This window comes from Enhydra lutris, unplaced genomic scaffold (genome assembly GCF_002288905.1).
Source record: "Enhydra lutris kenyoni isolate GAN:26980312 unplaced genomic scaffold, ASM228890v2 scaffoldscaffold14, whole genome shotgun sequence".
NCBI lineage: Eukaryota > Metazoa > Chordata > Mammalia > Carnivora > Mustelidae > Enhydra > Enhydra lutris.
This window is the reverse complement of record NW_019154098.1, coordinates 31,525,569-31,544,863: the sequence shown is the minus strand read 5'-3', so window position 1 is coordinate 31,544,863 and position 19,295 is coordinate 31,525,569. Positions and strand designations below refer to the sequence as shown.

General features: G+C 35.9%; 1 protein-coding gene across 2 annotated transcripts in view; it reads right to left on the bottom strand.

Moving 5' to 3' along the window:
• Nucleotides 1-228: 228 nt before the first annotated feature.
• The window catches only part of LOC111146656 (angiopoietin 1), a 240,369-nt gene continuing 221,302 nt past the window's right edge, over nt 229-19,295 (bottom strand). The window contains exons 8-9 of one of the 2 annotated variants that reach the window (XM_022502300.1): nt 12,203-12,333; nt 229-437 (exon numbers count right to left, since the gene is read on the bottom strand). In XM_022502300.1, coding sequence (XP_022358008.1) covers nt 277-437; nt 12,203-12,333 — 292 coding nt within the window. In that variant the 3' untranslated portion in view covers nt 229-276. The remainder of the gene's footprint in view (nt 438-12,202; nt 12,334-19,295) is intronic. The other variant, XM_022502301.1, reaches the window with a different exon arrangement.

The following is a 19,295-nucleotide window of genomic DNA, read 5'->3' as shown; positions in this document are numbered from 1 at the left end:
ACAGTGAACCGAACAGTTTCTTCCCTTTTTAAAACATGACAGTGAGCGGCATGCTCCATAGTCAAGCCCTGTGAACACAATTAACCTCATCGAGAGACTCTGGTGAACTCAAAAGGCTCCAAATCCAGTCAAGAACCTTGGTGACTTCACATAACTGCCACTTGTGGCTGGAAGGGAGACACTATCATTTGCTTCAGAAGTTTTCGAGCAGTTTCTTATTTGGTAGCTTCTTCAGATTTCTCTGTTGCTTTTATCACTGCTTTTGACATGATGCCTTCAAAAGTCCAAAGGTCGAATCATCATTGTTGTGGAACGTAAGGAGTAACTGGGCCCTTTGAAGTAGTGCCACTTTATACCATTCAGTTTTCCATGGTTTTGTCCGGCAGTGTAGAACATTCCATTTAGATTGGAGGGGCCACAAGCATCAAACCACCAGCCTGAAAAATGAGTTAATAATGAGAGAGAAAAGAAGGAGAAGAAACAATTAAAAGTGATATTGAACATGTGGAAATTCATGGCACTAACCAAGGTGGAGTTTCTTTCTATGGAGTTTCTGGAGTTTCTTTCTATACTTTCTATGATCATTTGCAAATAAAAGGCATTCAAAAAAAGCTTCTTGGTAGTGGGAATGTCTTAAATCACATCCAATTTAGGCAATATATGGACGGATAGGAATGCGCTCATGGAAAGCAAGTTTCAGGGTCACTCTGGTAGGACTCATATCCCATTGTGATGATGGAAAGCTCCTGGGATTCAGGATAAGATCTAATTCAGACATAGATTTATATGTAGGGCAAGTAAAATGCAGATACCCTTGGGCAGGCTGCCTTCAGTCTGCTATTAGGAATAGAACAATTATTAGTGAAGAAGTTCAGAAGCTTAGACAGCTGACATCTAAGTAGGGTAAAAGAAATGTTTTCCATTTTACTTCATAATTTTGCCAAGAACTGGTCCACAGCTGCTTCTGAAATTAACTGGATACTGCGCAATGCCTATGATGCTCAAATTCAATTTGAATTACTGTGCTCTCCCTGTATTTTATAGCAATATGGGAAGTGTTCATCAATAGTAGCCATATCGGTTCCTACAGAGCATTATTTTTTTCCTGTGACTGTTCAAGGTCTTTCAAAACCTAGTAAGAAGGAAAACAACTTGATGAGTAATATGGAGATCTTATGCTTGCACAGCTCTCTGTAAGGATAACTTAGTACTTTATTTTTAAATGAATTAAGTTTCTTAGATTTTTAGATAAAACATACTACTATTTCTCTGTCTCCTGAAGTAACACTACTGAAATCTTTAGGGAGCGATTCATGCCAGAAACATTCTGGCATATTTTTATTTGGATACAGTTGACCTCTCTTTGATTACAGAGTTATACCTAAGGGACTAATAGCTAAAAGAGAAAAAAGAGAAAGCTGTACAACTGATGTTTAACTGTAATATGAGCATCGTTTTGTAGAAACTAGAAAAAGTTAAATGGAGAAAAGTTAGTTCTCACTTTTCAGTTTTGGAAGATGAATACAGCAAGGTTATGTTTATAAAGTCATACTAAAGGCAAAGCAAGCTGAATGACTTATCAACTTATATTAGAGAACAATAAGGTATGTTTTGATGAATTTGGAAAGACTGTCTCCAATGCTGTTTTACCAACTGTATGCAAACAACATAGATGTTAATGCAGTCAAAACAGGAGGGATAAGAAGGTTCTTGTTTGGCAAGGCAGGATGAACCATAAAATTCCACATGTTTTTGAAGATTTTATTTAATTATTTATTTGAGAGAGAGAGAGAGAGCACACAAGCCCACAAGTCAGGGGAGAGGCAGAGGGAGAGGGAAAAGCAGACTCCCTGCTGAGCCCGACGTGGGGCTCGATCGCAAGATTGACCTCAGCTGAAGGCAGAAGCTTAACCAACTGAACCAACCAGGTGTCCCTCCACATTTTTTTCATAAGATTAATTCCTTTAAATTGTAAGTATAACTAGTAAAAAATGTGTTATTTATATTACAAAAAGCATTCTGATATTAGGAAATTTATTCACCTTAAAGACTCTAAAGGATAAAATGAAAATCCAATTTGAGCGCTCCAGTATTTTAACTTTTTCTTCCTTTTCTCTGACCTTCTTGAGGTACGCTTCCATCATGTTAATGAGCCTTTCATAGTCTTTCAAATATCCAGCATGGTCTGAAGGAAATGCAGCTACTTTATTATTAGGAACTACTACAAATCATAGAATGATCCTCCAAGTTACACTCGGTGTTCAAGGTAAAAGTGTGTGTTTTTGTTTGGTTTAGAGAAAGTCCACAAGAGTTCTGGAAGACTGTGGGAAGGCAGAGGTCTGCTGCCAAAAACAGTCTGGCAATAAAAGGCACAGGCTGAAGATACATTCATTGGGAAATTTTCGATGAGATTAGCAAAGAGACAAGAAACAGTAGGGGCACGTGAGAGAATCCAATAAATTGATATTGGGTATTTTTTCTAATTGAGTAAAGTGGGATAATATTTGTGGCATGGGGAAAGGCACTTTGGAGAAACTGAAAGAAGACCATATGGCTGGGTCAGAGTTAGCAAGAGAAATAGAAGCCTCAAGCTGAGAAAGTCTGAAGATGAAATCACATAGTCTTTGGTTCATAACCCTAAGAACAATGTAATGAATGGCGTGGTCTATCTCCTGTACTGAGGGCTGCACCTAACAGAGTTTGCTTAACAAATGACTGGGAGTGACTATAGGCTTATTGACAGATTGACTGATATTGACTGTTTCTCTCTGTAAGGAGTCAATTGTCTGAAGTAGTTCAGTTTATTAAAAAGTTCTATTTGATAGACACCCCAATATATAACATCCATGATTATTGCATTTGTTCTTTATCTATTCAATATGTATTATTCATATATGTATTATTGTGACTATTGTTACACAATACTCAACCAGACGGGCCTGGGCCCTCCCTTCATGGAACTTACTTCAAATGTGAGAGATAGACATAAAGTAAGCAAATAAGGAAAATACTTACAAATCATGATTAAGGAAAGAAAGAAAGAAAGAAAGAAAGAAAGAAAGAAAGAAAGAAAGGAAGGAAGGAAGGAATCAAGGAGATTTGACGGAGGGCAACAGGGGACCTACCCGACTTTTCACATGCACAGAAGAAGCTGATATTCAGTGAGTACAGAAGGATGAGATGGAGGCAGTTGTGTGAAGATGAGGAAAGACTCTTTTAAGCAGAGTATAGCAAGTGCTCATACCATGAGGAAGAAATAGAGCTTGACGTCCTTAGAAACTTAAAGAACATCAATGTAGCTGGTACATCATGAACAAGGGGGAAATTCATAGGAAATGAAGGTAAAGAAGCAGGCAGCCTTGTTGAAGGAGTGCAAAGTTGAACAATGTTTACAGAAAACTTCAGAGTGTATCTATTTAACCATCATCAGATGCAAGCAAGACATTCTCTAGGAATAAGAACCAGTATTTCACCAGGGAACCATGCACACAGGTTGACTATTAACCAAGTATTATTTAGAGCCCTCATTCTATAACTACGGTCTGCCAAAGCCATCCTGAGCGTCTTGCGCAAAAGGAAGGGGAAAAAATAATGAAGAATCAATTCAACAAATATTAACCAACAGATAAATACAGAGGTTGGAGTGGAATAAAACAGAATTCTTGGCTTTAAGGAGTGCACAGTTTTATGTAGGAGAGAGAGACAATAAACTGTTTCAAAATGAGATGACTGTGAAACAGAGATGAACAAAATCTATGGAAACGGGCAGAAAGTCCCGTCAGTGGGTCCACAAGGTTTACTTACCCCCGAGTTATGTCCTGAAGATTGATGTGAGTTCACTGAACAGAAAGAAGTGCTGAACAGAGAATGTGCTCTGAGAGAGCAGGAGAAAGTGTCCATTAGCAGCCTGACTTGGCTAGACTGCCACTGGGTAAGGGGTTGGAGAACATAGGGCTAGCAAAATAAACAGGAGGGAGAACACAGAGGTTTTTGTTTTATTTTTAGAAATTTTCTTGTGGGCAATGGAGAGCCTGCAGTGCACCAGACAAGAAATTAGAAGACCTAGACTTTGATGCTGACTGTACCAATTAATAATCGAGACATCCTAAACAGTAATAATAATAATAATAATATCTAATATTTATTAAAAAGTTAATATGCATCAGGAACTGTGCTACAGTATTTATATGCATTCTCTCATTTCTTCCCCCAAACAATCTTAGTTGATGTGGGAGGTACTGTAATAAACACATTGATGCTCAAAGAGTAAAGAAATTTTCCAAGGTCACACAGGCACCTGGTTCCACATTCTTATGATGTGGTTTATGATGTCTGATCAGCCATTTTTGCAGCATGGTTGTATGGATCAAATAAAATGACACACTGACTATTCAAACCAGTAAAATCCAAAATATGTATTTAGTGTAAGTTATCTAAGAAATGGGATGGAAGGTTTAGGGTGGGAACAAGAAGGATTCGATCTTGTGGGGGCACCATATGATTTAATAATGAATACCAGGTCATCAGTGCAAATGTATCTCCTTATTCGCTTGGCAGGGTTTATTAGAGAAATATGACAAAAATTTGACAAATGAGTACAGTTGTACATGTTTTCACTGTAAAGACAATGGCACTTAAATACCTAATATGACTGGAATAACTGTTTTCAATGATTTGTTTTGACATCAAAGACCTTAATGTGGAAATCAAAGACCTTAATGTGTTTGACTGTCTTAAGACCAGTGGGCCATGCACACTGAGGACGATCACAGAACACCTGATGATAATAAGGATGATGAATTAAGATGGCACAACACAAAATCAAAGGGTGATTATTTCTCATGACAATTTTAGTCGTTGTGTTTTTATAAAATACTCTGAACTTCAAGGTAGCAAAAATAGTTATATGTGTGCAAGCGGGTACTCTGTTTCCTCTGACACATGCAGTAAAACAACAGAGGGATTTCCACTTTCTACTTTTCTTTGAAAAAAAAAAAAAAATAGACATGGCCAGCTCGGTGATGCAGGCAAAGGATGGAAGAAACCAGCAGCTTCCCTCCGCCATCGGGACAACTAACAAAATGTCTGAAGTGTTTGAAGACCAGCAACTGCTGAGATGCGTGTTGCCAAGCATTTTTCTTTATAACCTGTAACCTCATATATATTTTAATAAGAAATCTGAGATGCATGTTTCTAACTCATTTGCACTTAACTCATTAAAATTTAGTTTTGTACTAACTATCCTTGGCTATCCAGGCCTTCAAAAGTCATTCCAGTCCTTTATCTTCGAAGCAGAAAACTCACATTTTATCACCAATAAATAAAACTTTGTCCAGAGAGTAGGAATTTGATTCTAAACTCTGTACTCAGGAAGTTCAAATTTATTTGAAAATCAGGAAACCTAACTCTCAAATTCTGATCCTAAACAAAATGTCCTTCAACACTTCCTTTCTAAGGTAAAAAGTACAGCAAAATGAAAAGATGTATCTTTTTCTGGATTTCTTTCATTTTCTAAGGCATGCATTCTAATCAGCAATGTGCAAAACAACTTGCGCAGAAAATAAGATTTGGCTCTTTTCTTGCAAAGAATGAGGCTGAACACAACTGATTGGTGCTACTGCTATCTGTGGGATCATTACGAAAAATTACCTCCCCAGTTCCCGTGTACAGAGTTGGCCAAATCCACAACTAGCCTCAAGGACCAGCTGCAAGGATCTTGCGTGGATGCGGGAGGCAAGAGACCTCTCTGAGAGGTCTGCACTCCCTCTGTCATCTCATACTATATCCCCTTCAGGCCAAGGACTTGACTTTTTTTTTTCCTTTCTCTTCTCTTTGTTCCAAAGATGAAAAAGTTGTTGATCCTGGCCAGGAATCTTGACTTCACTGAAAACCTTTAGGTATTTATTCTTTTACTGTCTCTTCCCTCCCTTGCACTGCATTTCACTTTGAACGTTTAAGCGAAGAAATCCTTGCGAACGTCTGCTGCAAACAGTAAAACAGAGCTCACTGTTGTCTTTGAATGCCATTCATCATGACAGAGGCAGAAGGAGTGGATAAAGCAAGGGCTTCTCTGGAGGTTGTGTTCAAATCTTACCTGATACTAATTTTGTGATCTTTGGCAAATTATCTAAGTTTTCTGTATCTTGGTTCTTGCCAAAAACATTATTGTGGTGCTGAGTTCAAAGGGTCTTTAGAAGTATCATGTAAGTTATTAAATATAAACCATTTAGGATAAAGCAAAAATGCCTATTCATATGACTGCAATAAATATTTGCTATAATATTATTAGAGGAAAATGCCCCACAATTAAGTGTTTGATTATTTCTCAGCCATTGTCAATTATTAACCTTTGGGGGCAGCCTTGTGTTACATGCCTGTAAGTTCTGGTTCACTTTTTTTTTTTTTTTTTCCAAATTTACCTTTTGAAAGACATTTTCTGATATTCTTTCCTCTTTTTCCAATAAGTGAAAATGTACTTCAGAAAACACATTATAGTAATATATTAAAATATAATTATATTAAAACATAATCAATCCTAAACTTTGTACTTAGTGTGTTCATATTTATTTGGAAGTCAGGAACCTAAAGCTCAAATTTTTCCAATTCTGGGGTTTAGTTATTCTTAAAACTTAGTCCCAATCCTCATATTCACCATATTGTTTCATGTGTGTGTACATATTTGTATATATAAGTATACATATATATTTTGTATATATAGGGGTATATATTGTATATACACTGATGTATTTTCTTTTTTTTTAATTTTTTAAAAGATTTTATTTATTTGAGAGAGAGCTCAAGTAGGCAGAATGGCAGGCAGAGGGAGAGGGAGAAGCAGGCTCCCTGCAGAGCAGGGAGCTCGATGCGGGACTCGATCCCAGGACTCTGGGATCATGGCCTGAGCTGAAAACAGCTGCTTAACCAAGTGAGCCACCCAGGAGCCCCAATACAATTACGTAATTTCAATCTAAGTTCACGAACAGTCACATTCATACTCAAATTGATTTATTTTTATGTATTCTCACTAGTATCTTTTGTGATTCTGCAATGCCCTTTCAAGGTCTGTGATAAAATATTCATTCATGCAACCAGTATTTATTGAGCACGTGCTATGTGCCAGGCACCATAGGATATAGTAGTAGAGAGCACAAAGTCCCTGCAACATACATTTTTGAGGAATAGGCTTATGGATTATGTACTAAAATAAACTGTTTTGAAATAAAGTAATGCAATGTCTATTTCTGTGGTCAATCTTAAATTATCCATATGGATCTTTTCCCTCAACATTTCTTGCCTTAAAACCTGGGGAATATGAGTTACCTGACAATGCTTAATATGCCCTTCCTGGATTATTTAAATACTCTAAGATGATCATATTTTCCCAAAGATCCTGTCACTCAGCATCATTCACTAGTGGAGAAGCTGCTAATTACTTTCTTTCTTTCTTTCTTTCTTTCTTTCTTTTTGTCTTCTTCAAGATTCTATAGCAGGCCATATCAACCCTCTTCTGCAAGCATTTATCAATTCTCTGCTGTTAGCATCTGGTGAGTTGTAGGGTGTACTAAGAAATTTATGTGTATGGCTTTATCCTGTCTTTTAGGGCTGAACTGAGAAATATCCTTTGTTAGCTTTAGCAAAGTCTTGTCTGTCGGCTGACATAGTTTATGCGTGGGAAAAGGGATCGGAGTTTCTACCACAACAGATTCTTTTTGCAGAAGGTTAGGTCACATTTTTACATAGCTTTTATATTACACACTAAATGTGGAAATTGTGTTGAAAGAAAAGTAAGGTAAGGAAAGGAATGTAAAATAATACCGTGTTTTGTTTTGTTTTGTCAGCAACATTTAGTAATTGTAGTTTCTAATAGACTTTTATAAATAGTTATTTGAAGAATGTTAATTTAGTACCAAAGACCATGTTTTCTTTGAATGTAGTTGCTTTGAATGTGAAGATCTAAAAGTTATTCATTATCAGTATTTTGGAGTCACAGGTTTTATGCATATTTGTTTTTATAGACAATAAATCCATATTAACAAAAACATGCACTGAATGAGATTGCATTTTCATTTTCTTAATGTTAAATAGCAGATAAAACTTTTATGTTTAAAAGAAACTGATTCCTTTCCTTGGGCTCAGGAGGGCACAGTGGGAACTGTGTTAGAGGATTAAAAATATTTCCTATAATCATTTCTTAAGTTTGTCCCTCTCACTACTGAAGTATACAGATTTTTCATAATATTCTTCATATAAAGGAAACCTAAGGAGAAAACTTACAAATTTTCCTAAGGTCAATGACATCATAGAGCAAAGACATTTCTGGCTTATAAATCTGTGCTGACAAATCACCCTATTTAACGATTAATTAAAGGGTGGTTGCATAAAAGATGTATGTGGCAATTTGACCTTGAAATATACGCTTTGGTCTCAGAAGAAATATGTAACAAAACATGAAAATTATTCAATATTTAAATTGGATGGAAAACTTCCTGGCTTTCTGGTAAGGTAGGAATAAGTACATATACTTCTGGGACAGGAAGTATAAAACATGTATCTATTTCTATTGATGCAAACGGCTTTCTCAGCCCCCACACCTCCTCTCCACTCTACAATGTACTATGAATTACAACCCATGCACTGAAAAATAATATTACTACTTTAGCCACAGTAAGTGCATAGAAAACAGAGTCACAGAACCAGAAGAAAATGTGAGAGACATTCTTATCTAGACCCACAACTGCAGGAACAAGCTTAAGTAAGCTCTTTTAGATAAAATAGCTTTATATTCTCTTCTTGAAGATGTCCACAACCAGAAATGCACAACCCTCCCTAGAAGCACTTGATTCCTGGAGACTCCTTCTGAAGTCACTTTCCCATCCTCCAATAGCTCCATCACGTGTTGTATTTTGTCTCTGAAACTGGTTATGATATGAAATCGTGTTATTTGTTGTTTATTCTTTTGTGGAGGGTCTCCTTCAATAGATACATGGTCTATTCTGTCTTGCTTATTTCTCTAACAGTTGATCCTTAACAGTTACTTATTAAAAACATGTTATACTGATAGAAAGAAGTTAAGAAGTTAGGGTATTAGGAAATAAGAAAGAAAGATCAAAATATTATTTTGACCTTATGCCCAGTTGAAATACCTTCTGCTTTCAATTAAGCTCATCTCCTGTTGTTCAGTCTTTGACAGATAAGGGTGGCAACGATACCACATTCTCCAACCAAATTCCCTCCATGTACTTGCGTAAAACTATTTAGGACAGTTAGCGGGCAATCAATCTTACTTTACCCTTAATTTCTCCCAGAAGAAACAAAGGAAAATATATATAAACAAACAAGATAAAACAAAGCTTTCATTGATGATGACAGAAAACTATGAATTATTAGTTTCAAAGAGTATAAAATCTTACTGCTTAAAAGAAACTATTTTAAATAGCGGCGAGTTCAATACAAATTCAAAAAAAAAGAAAGGAAAACCATTAGATGAAGAAAACGGTTCTAAGGGGAAATATGACAGAATGAGTATTGGTGGTGGGGAGTAGCTAAGTAGGAGATGAGTTCCAGGCAATACTCAAGTTACCTGGATTGTCACTGACATTCATCCTTACGTTCTCCAGTTCTTAGCTCTCTAAATTCCACATTTTAGCTTTGCAGAGAGAACACATTTGCAAGGCCTGGATTCTTTCAAAAGGATATTTGATAGGGTAATGGCGTTTATTACAAAAACACATTGACTTAGACTATTCCAGTCCAAGCAATAAGTGGAAATTTTCTCTCCCCAACATATGTGTTTATTGGTGAGTAAGAAGCAGGTCCAAGAATGATTATGGATGAAAGAACATGACAAAGTTCAATCATTTGAAGCAGAAATAAAATCATAAATCTGAGCAATGAAGGTTTCTCATCAATAACCAAGAGTTGCATTCTCCTTTTTGCTTTTTTGCTCTATATTTTCATTATTATGACAGAAATAGGAACATATTGGAATGCTCTTCTAAGGCAACATTTGAAAGATTTTACTTCATGCATTGCATTTATTGGGTAAGAAAAACTATCTGTAGAAATAGATGTGGATAAATTGAAGCATATTTCAATATTAAAACGAGCAGGAAACTAGATACTCAAAGTCCTTTTGTCTCTGTGTAAACTTGCTGACAATTCCATTTATGGGATCAGGGAGGCAATGAGAAGAAAACTTTTCTTTCAGGAAAAAATGTTTAAAACCTAACCTTTGGGTATGATTTTTGGAAAACATTCTAAATTTGTAACAACTGTGTTGGGGGGAGAGGATCATAAAATTTCATATAGAGGACTTTTACCTATTTGATGAGGTTAAATGTGATGTCAAAATACCATTTTAAAGTATAGGGATAAGTATATGATAGAGGATGAATCACAACAGATTGGCTTTGATAATACCAGAGCTGGTCTCATGTTGAAAAGATACTGATATAAGCATGGTGGTCAATGGGATGTGATTTGGTGGTGGTAGTAATAGAGGACATGTGGATGGGATGCAGGTGGAAAGATTTCTTCAAAATCACCTCTCCATATTCTTCCATGCTCTGTTAACTGATGAGAAAATATCAACCTAATGATACATTTCATTGGCTACAAAATCTGAAAGTGATTTCAAGGGTTACAAGTTGCTTATTCATTCATTAATGCACTGTATTTTTTTAATGCACTGTATTTTTAATTGAGTTCCTATGTGTTGCATCTATTGTGCTAGATGTTAAATACAAAATGGTGAGCATTAATTTGCTTTTATTTTCCTTATGTACAAAATGGAGATTAGAGTTTCTCTCCCTGCTCATCTCACAGAGCTGGTTTCCAGCTCAAGCGAGATAGTACAATCTACGCAATAACATATAAAAACACATAATAATAATAATGGTAGTAATATCACATTTTAGGAAGAAAATACTCAATTTTGAGAGTTTTTTTTTTCCTTACTGCCATTAAAATATGCTCTGTTGTAGATTAATACAGAAGGAGAATCAAAACAGCTGATGGTGGAAGTGACTGCTATTCCATTAAGAGAGGGAAAGAGTTCTGAAACTGTGAGAGCAGAAACACTGGAAAGAAAGTTTCCTTTACAATTTTGTTTGGTGCCAACTCCTTCCTTGCCAGAGCTTATAACATACTTGAGCTACACTGCTTGCCATTGGGTTTTAGCTTAGTGTTTCTCAAACCCCAATTAGTCATGTATCAACTTCACAGATTTTCTCTATTATCCACTTATAACTTTTATTAATATTTAATTAATATTTTTCTTCAAATCAATAATGAGTTATACACCAAATATTGTGAATAGTTTAAAAACACAAAGATTAAATAACTCCTTTAAGGAAGAAACCAGTACTGCTTACTATAATAAAAGGTAGATATACAACCCAATAAGATTAAAACAAAATCACTTTATTTAATTCTGGATAGGTTCCATTGTCTAACCAAGGCCCTGAGCCTGAGGCCAAATGATTTGCTCCTTCTTTGCTATGAAGGTTATTGAGTGGTTATTGAGTAAGTGCTAAAGAATATTACAGATATACTAGCACCAAACTGAGAATTTCTCTTTGACACAATCAGAAGGCTGGAAAGATAATAAAAAGTTCAAAAAGGATTAACTTTCTTACTCAGTGATAAAATATTATTTAATGATATTTCTTATAGTACCTCAAATGTCTTGCGGAAGTCAATACCATATAACGCAAAGCCCTAGTGTAGCTGGTCTGAATTTTATGACTTTAGATCTAACTATATACCTCTTTGTTCTTCTTATTTCATTTCAACAGAGTGGCCAATGAATTCTACTACACAGTTGCAAAACACTTTGTAAGGAGGATTACCCATCCCCCCAACCCCACATGCTGAATTTCCAAATTGTTGTTCATTCCACTATGGGTATCATTATGATTCTTTAGAAGGCAGAATAACTGGCACTTTAAGAAGCTAAAGAATGTATTCAGAACCAAGCCTGGCATGGCCCTTCTGTAGACACTGGGGGAGAAGGCAAACTTATAAATATGCTAGCAATGTCTTGCACAAGAGCACATGGTAGATTAGTGGGCAGAACAAAAGGATCTCTAGGGTCTTGCTCTTAAGTTTCCTGACCAGAAGATCACAGTCCTTTCTCAAAGATAAGAAACTTCAAGCCTAAACCAATGAAACATAACTTAGAGAACGGCCCCATAGGACTTACCTCCTGTTAGCATGAGGGCACATTTGCACATACAGTTGTCATTATCTGCATCTTTAGTGCTGAAATCAGCACCGTGTAAGATCAGGCTGCTCTGTTTTCCTGCGGTCCCAGTGTGACCCTTTAAATACAACCTGAAGTTTACAAAAATAAAAAATAAAAAGGAAAAGATAAGCCATTCAACAGAATAACAGAACCCAGAAGACCAGTTTGTTGAATTTCTGCTTTTTTCATAATTTTCTCCCTTCTTTGTACTCAACCCTTCTAACTACTATAAGACCTGAGAAAGAAAGAGAGAGAGAGAGAGAGGAAGGAAGGAAGGAAGGAAGGAGGAAAGAAAGAAGGAAAGAAAGAGAAGGCAAGAAAGGACTCTAAATCCTAGTAAAATTCTCTATGGCTCGTGTGCTTGGTGTTTGTTTCATAATGCATATACAAACTCATATGGTTCTCTGATAGTGCATGATCCACAAAAGGAAAATGGGTTTATTTTATTACCACAGGTATTAATCTCCAAAGAGAAAATACAATACATTGTAGGGTGTCATTACAGCATATAATTATGTTAATATTGAATAGTGATGATGTCATAAACATTACTCTTAATAGCAATAGTAATAATAATTCTCATTGATTGAGGACTTGCTCTGCGCCAAACACTCTGCTAAGTTCTTTCTAGTTATTATTTAATTTAATTTTATATTAAATTTGTCATCTAGGCATCAATATACCAATTTAGTATGCTAAAATTTGGAGGAGATAAATAAGCTGGAATTTGGCTGTTTGACTTTAAAATCCAAGTTCTTAATCAGTATACATTCTCTGAACAAATGTTTGTTGAGCATATATTATACAACAGAAATTGTTCTAAGTACTTAAGATATATCAAAGAGCCATGCCCATAAGGGGCTTACATTCTAGTTTATCCCTAAAATTACATTCAAAATGCCAACTGTTTAATCTCAACTATGGCATTCTTCAAAGAACTTACCTTACTCTCTAGAAACATTTCTTATATAAAATTTACATTAACCTAGATCACAGGCTCTCCAACAGTTGCACATAGAGAAAATAATCTGGTTATTTGTGGAAAAGGCCTTTGCACTAGGCCTAGGAATTTATATGCTCAATTAGTATCTCATACTACTCTTTGCATATTGAAGAATTCTGGTCTAGAATTTAAAAACTAGTGGACAGATCATGATCAATGCCTACAGTAGTTCCCTGATGTCTGGTCACTTATTGATCCTATACTCGGCTTCCACATCCATCTGGATACTTCGAACAAATGCAAACTTGCTCAGGTCCTTCAGTGGCTCCTCAGGGGTCAGGATAACTAAACTAAGGTTGTCAGAAGTGTCACTTCGATATTCAAAGCCTTCTCTGGTTGAGACTCTACCCTTCTTTTTAATTCCACCTAACATGCTTCATCTGTTCTCATTCATCAAAATCATCCAGCAATATTCCTTTCATATCCATGTATATTACCACTTCTGTGCCCAAGTCTTATTTATGAATCTTATCCATCCACAAAATAGTTAATATCTTTGTATGAGGGAGACACTACCAGGACCTGGGCCAGCTCTGAACAAATTTTACATTATTATTAAACATAAATAATACAGGTCAATTAATATTTGGATTTTATTTTTTCACATATATATTTGATTTGTGTTTGCACCTAAGTATATGTAAAGCTCTCCCTATTATTTTGTGAAGTTGGTATTAGTTTAAGCAAATAACAGTACTATTGTATACTCTGCCAAAACATTTTACAGATAATCTGCAGAGATTTTTGAGTCAGAGCAAAATATACAATTAAGTCCTACTCAGGTTTTGTTGTTTTTCAATGACTAATAGAACCTGTGGTTAACAGTAAGTTGAAGGAAACCTCTAAAGCTAAATTATCATATATAAGCTTGTATTTTAAGACTCTGAGAGGCAGGCTAAAAGTCACTGGTGATAGAAAATTGTAGAATTTTTGTGTGGATTTACATTTCAGGTTACAGGCAGCCCACATGTGGGTGGGTTTCATCAGGGAAAAGAAAGATGGGAGGTCACCAATGGGAACCTGGGACAAGTTACCTGGGTGAATTTACAACCTTCCAGGTTTGACCACTTTCTCAGCCTTTCAGAGATAGACACACACTTGCAAAGCTAAGGAGGCTTTTTGTCAGTTCTCTATTTACAGTCAAAACTGAGACACTGTGGGGGCCAAGATCAGGTCTTCTTAGAGAGAGTTTCACACAGAAAGCCAAATTGTAATTGAAAAGTTGCTTGTTTGGTGAACACAGATTCAGGTGGGGGAAGAAGATGAACAATTCCAAAATTAAATAGCTGTGAGTCTGCAGGCTTGAAATCTCCACTCCTATGGGACTGGCTGAGTTTAGCCCACAGGGGCTCTTGGATGAGTGATGCTTATTCCAACTCTGATTCTTGGCTTCTCTATGATTTGTGATGACTTTCCTTATTTTTTTTTTTCAATAGGTAAGTCAAACCATTATCTCTATAGCAGCTTTAAGCTCACTGATGAGGAGAGAGATTCCAGAACACATTGTTTTCTACAGCTTCATTTTCAGCACAAATGTTCAGTTGATATTAAGTGAGTGACTACTATGTGGTGGATATATTTCATACTTTTATCCTTTCACAAGAGGGTTATCGCTTAAGCCTTATAGTTTACAATGGTTTCTTTGTGTTACCATGGCAATTGGAATATCTAAATACAACTTTAGAAAGTAGAGAAAAGCATAAGGAAGAAAATAAAAAGCAACCCAAATCTCATCTCTGAATACAACTACTTTTGACATTATGGTGTATATGCACTTAGTCTTGTCCTTGTTTTTTCCCCACTCCAAATTGAAAATATTATCTAATATTAGTTATTTTTAAGTATGTATATATATATATATATATATATATATGTAATATATATATATATATATTTAAGTATAATGTCTGATCATATTTCTATAAAATTTTTGAACAATGCACAGGAAGTTGCCCACAGGTCTGTCTCCTCTATCTCTTTAGAAGTAATAACTTACATGAGTTTCTCATCTTTCAAAACAATTTGTCTTCATGTATAAATACAAATGAAAATGAGATCATACTCAACAGATTTCTTTATACCACGCTTTCCATATGTAATTGTATGACCATTTCTCCATGCCACTTCTTATTCTTCTCCAACATCATTTGGAAGCTACTGTATGACTATATCATCAATTGTTACAAGTTTAAGGGTGCTTTCATATATCTCTAGGTATGTATGCAAGCATGTAGAAAGAGGTGTAGAATAAACATCAACAACATCTTTTCCTGACCTTTACCTCTATGATCTTCATTATTGCTCTATGTTATAGTTTGTAAGTAAGAAGAGACATTTTTCCAGATCCTTTTAATCAACATTAGAAGCTCAGTCTTCTGGTTCTGGCAGCTCTTCTCTGAGTTATTACAGAAGCCTGACAACTGGTCTCACTGCCTTAAGTCTTGCTCCTTCCCTTTGGACCTAAAATCCATGCTCCAAAGTGGCTCATTCAAAAACCTGTATCTCATTGTTCCTCTACTACGGTTAAAACCCCTCAGTTGTTCTCCCAACACATGAGAGATAAAGTCCAGATTCCTTACTGTAATTTACAAGGACTTTGAAGATCTTGCCCTCCTCTACTTTTTCCCACATCACCCAACCACCCGCAATTCTCATTGCTTATTTCCTGTCTATGTATGTAATAGTCCAGGCTTATCAATTACTTGTTCCCTTAAAACAACACTCTCTCACTTCTCTGTATATCTGCATGTGCTGTCCCCATTCCTGGAAGGTCCATTGTGCAATATATACATATATTAAGCCATTGTGTTGTACACCTGAAGCTAACATAATGTTATATGTTAATTATATCTCAATGAAAAAGAAACAAAAGTAGAAAAGACCAATATTTAGAGGACTTTCACTGTACAAGACTGAGTAGAACTTGTAATTTATATACAGAGTATTCATTTCCCCTGAGTCTATATCCTTAGCATGTCATAGGGGAGCTGCTCATGCTCTTCTAGGGAAGAGGTACCCATGGATAGGCATTTTCTATGAAATTGAGATAGGGGGAATAGAGATGGTGTTTCATAAAAAATAATTTTTCTCACACTATTTTAAGAAATTTACAAATGAGGACAACTATGCTTCTGTGGAATCCCACAAAGATTTTGGGAGCAACTATGTAGTCGAAGATAGGTCATCTGAATAGTCAAAGGGCTCATTCTTTCTTAGGAATTATTTAGCTAGTGCAGAGTAGCAATTATTGACCAAAAGCCAACAATTCTAGCAGGTTACTTGATAAAGGCAAACTAAGAGCTGGCCATTCACGAATGCCAAGTATTTTTTCTAATTAGATAAGAAAATTTATTTGAATTGAGGCTCAAGTGGAATATTTAGGTGTTTCTTTTAAATAGTGATTCTAATTTCTAATGTCTTTACTTTAATTATCTATGACTTCCTCTATTCTGTTAATGAAACTTCACTTTAAAAAAGAAAAGTTGATATACAGAAGGGCAAAAGTTGGCCTTGCATCTGAATATGGAGAAAGGAAACTTGAAGTGTGAGTCATCAGAGAAAATACTGCCCCAAAATAACACCATGGGAATCCTGGATATCTCTTTCTTATGTTCATCTCATATAGATGCAGCTTGCGTGAAGGATGATGTGTTGGGAGATAAAAACCAAACGTTATTCCAGAGTAAAGTATTTGGCTTACGGACAGAAATATGGAAGATTTAAAAAAAACCCAACCAAACAAACAAAACCTCCAAATAAGACAAAAACTCCAAAGAAGATGTGATCAAAAAGGCAGCCACAAAGTAAAATCATGGTATTCATCCTTTTAAACCCATTTTTCCTAATTAATGAGGACAAAAATCCCACATCTTCTTGCACAATTTGGTCATTGTCTATAAAGAATGTCAGCCATTATGATCTTTTCAGTTAGCATCTTTAGGAAAAATGAAACAGATAAGTGCATGTTGAAATTGGTCAAGATTCCCTAATCATCCTCAAAGAAAATATATTCTTTTTTTCAATTACAAAAATTTATATAACCAGAAAGGCCAAATCATATTTCTTAATAAATGTAGGACAATTGTGAGTTCTTTTATGAAAGAACAGACTTCAAAATGCTGATACCCTATGAATCATCACAAGTGATTCTATAACTTCTTTAAAATAGGCAGTCCAGGGTCGTGAGTCTGGTTTCTAAATTTGTCTACTTAAGAGACTGCCATACTTCTCACCGGTTTTACATCTTTACCGTATTTAGGGAAGCAAGAGTCTCTTTCATTACCCAAGGCAGTGGGAGTTGTATGTATGACAAATTGAAGTTTGGCCTTGGCTCTTTTAAACAGTAGAAAGACTCTCAGATATCTGAACTTTAAGGTCTTTCAGACTGACAAGCTGAGGAGATCTCATACAGCAGATTTCCATTCTGGCTCTGAGCTCTCTCCCTGCCACCATATGGAACTAGTTTGTCTTTCTCACAATCACTTGAAGAAAATACAAAATGACCCCCATGGTTTTCTTTCAAAGCCTAGTAGCAATGACTCAATCTGACAGAGTTTCCCCACACGGCTGTCTCTTGGTTGCTGCTGCTCCAGGGTTGACTCTGCTCTAACCGCCCTCCCTTCCTTTTCAAAAGAGCTGGGCACCATCAGCAAAGAGGGCTAGCAGAACATGTCTTTTCGAAATGAGTTTAAATCATACAGGTGGCACCTTCTGCTGAAAATAAAGATAATTTTCTCTTGCCAAACCACATGTAGACAAAAGAGTGTTCTAGACTTTCAGCAAAATTAAGCATTTGTTTGGTGCTATAAAGGTATCATTGGGAAATATACAAATAATTAGTATTGTTGGAAAGAGGGTAAGAGAAAAATTCAGGAGATGCTAAACTGCTCAAAAATTTTAGTGGAAGAGACTAGCTTTGGAGACTGTGGAGAACATGGACTCTTGGAGACAGATGAAGAGGATATTTTCAATTAAAGGGTTATGAAATCCACAGCACAATTACATTTTGAGGTTACCTAACATAAAAAAAAAAAAACAGATAAGAAAGAAAAGGGTTTCCATCAGTCATTTGAATGTTCTGGGAATGCCAAGTAAAAAGGCACGCAATGAACTTACTTGGATACTAAGAATTTGAGATAGATTTTTAGTCCTTTTATTGTACTAGTATTTGAAGCTAAAATTCTTTATGTTTAAAATGTCCTGTTTGTTAGTATGCAGAGCTCTAGAGGAAACTACTAAGACTGGAAGACTTGAGATAAAGAAAAGAATATAAATTTATCTTAGAGGAGACTTGAATCCTATATTGGACTTTGCTAATATAGTAAAATTATCTTTAGCTAAATAATATTTTCTATATTTTTTTCAGAATAACATCTTTGACACAAACATTTTGCTCTCTCTAGTTCAGGATTGCCCAAGTGCATCTTTTTCTTTAAATGAACAGAGCTTTACTGATTTGGTCCCTTTCTCCCTATCTTCACAAGTCCAAAATGAACCATCCTTCAAGACAATCCCAAATATTACACAGGAAGCCTCCTCTCTTCTTTCTCCTCTAACTTGTCATTGCACAGATAAATTGCTTCTCTTGTTGCACATCTCAATTTGCCCATTATTATTTATATATGTACTATTATTTATATATGTGCTTTTCCTTCCTTACCATATTGTCAGTCCTAATCAGGATGTATTCACATTTGTCATCTTTGTAAACTCCATATATTATATACAAAACAGACATTCAATATATATTACTGAGTCAAGGGGCGCCTGGGTGGCTCAGTGGGTTAAAGCCTCTGCCTTTGGCTCAGGTCATGATCCCAGGGTCCTGGGATCAAGCCCCGCATCGGGCTCTCTGCTCCGCAGGGAGCCTGCTTCCTCCTCTCTCTCTCTCTCTGCCTGCCTCTCTGCCTACTTGTGATCTCTGTCTGTCAAATAAATAAATAAAATCTTTAAAAAAAAATTACTGAGTCAATTATGAACTAAGAGTTAAAATTGTTTAGGGGCGCCTGGGTGGCTCAGTGGGTTAAGCCTCTGCCTTCGGCTCAGGTC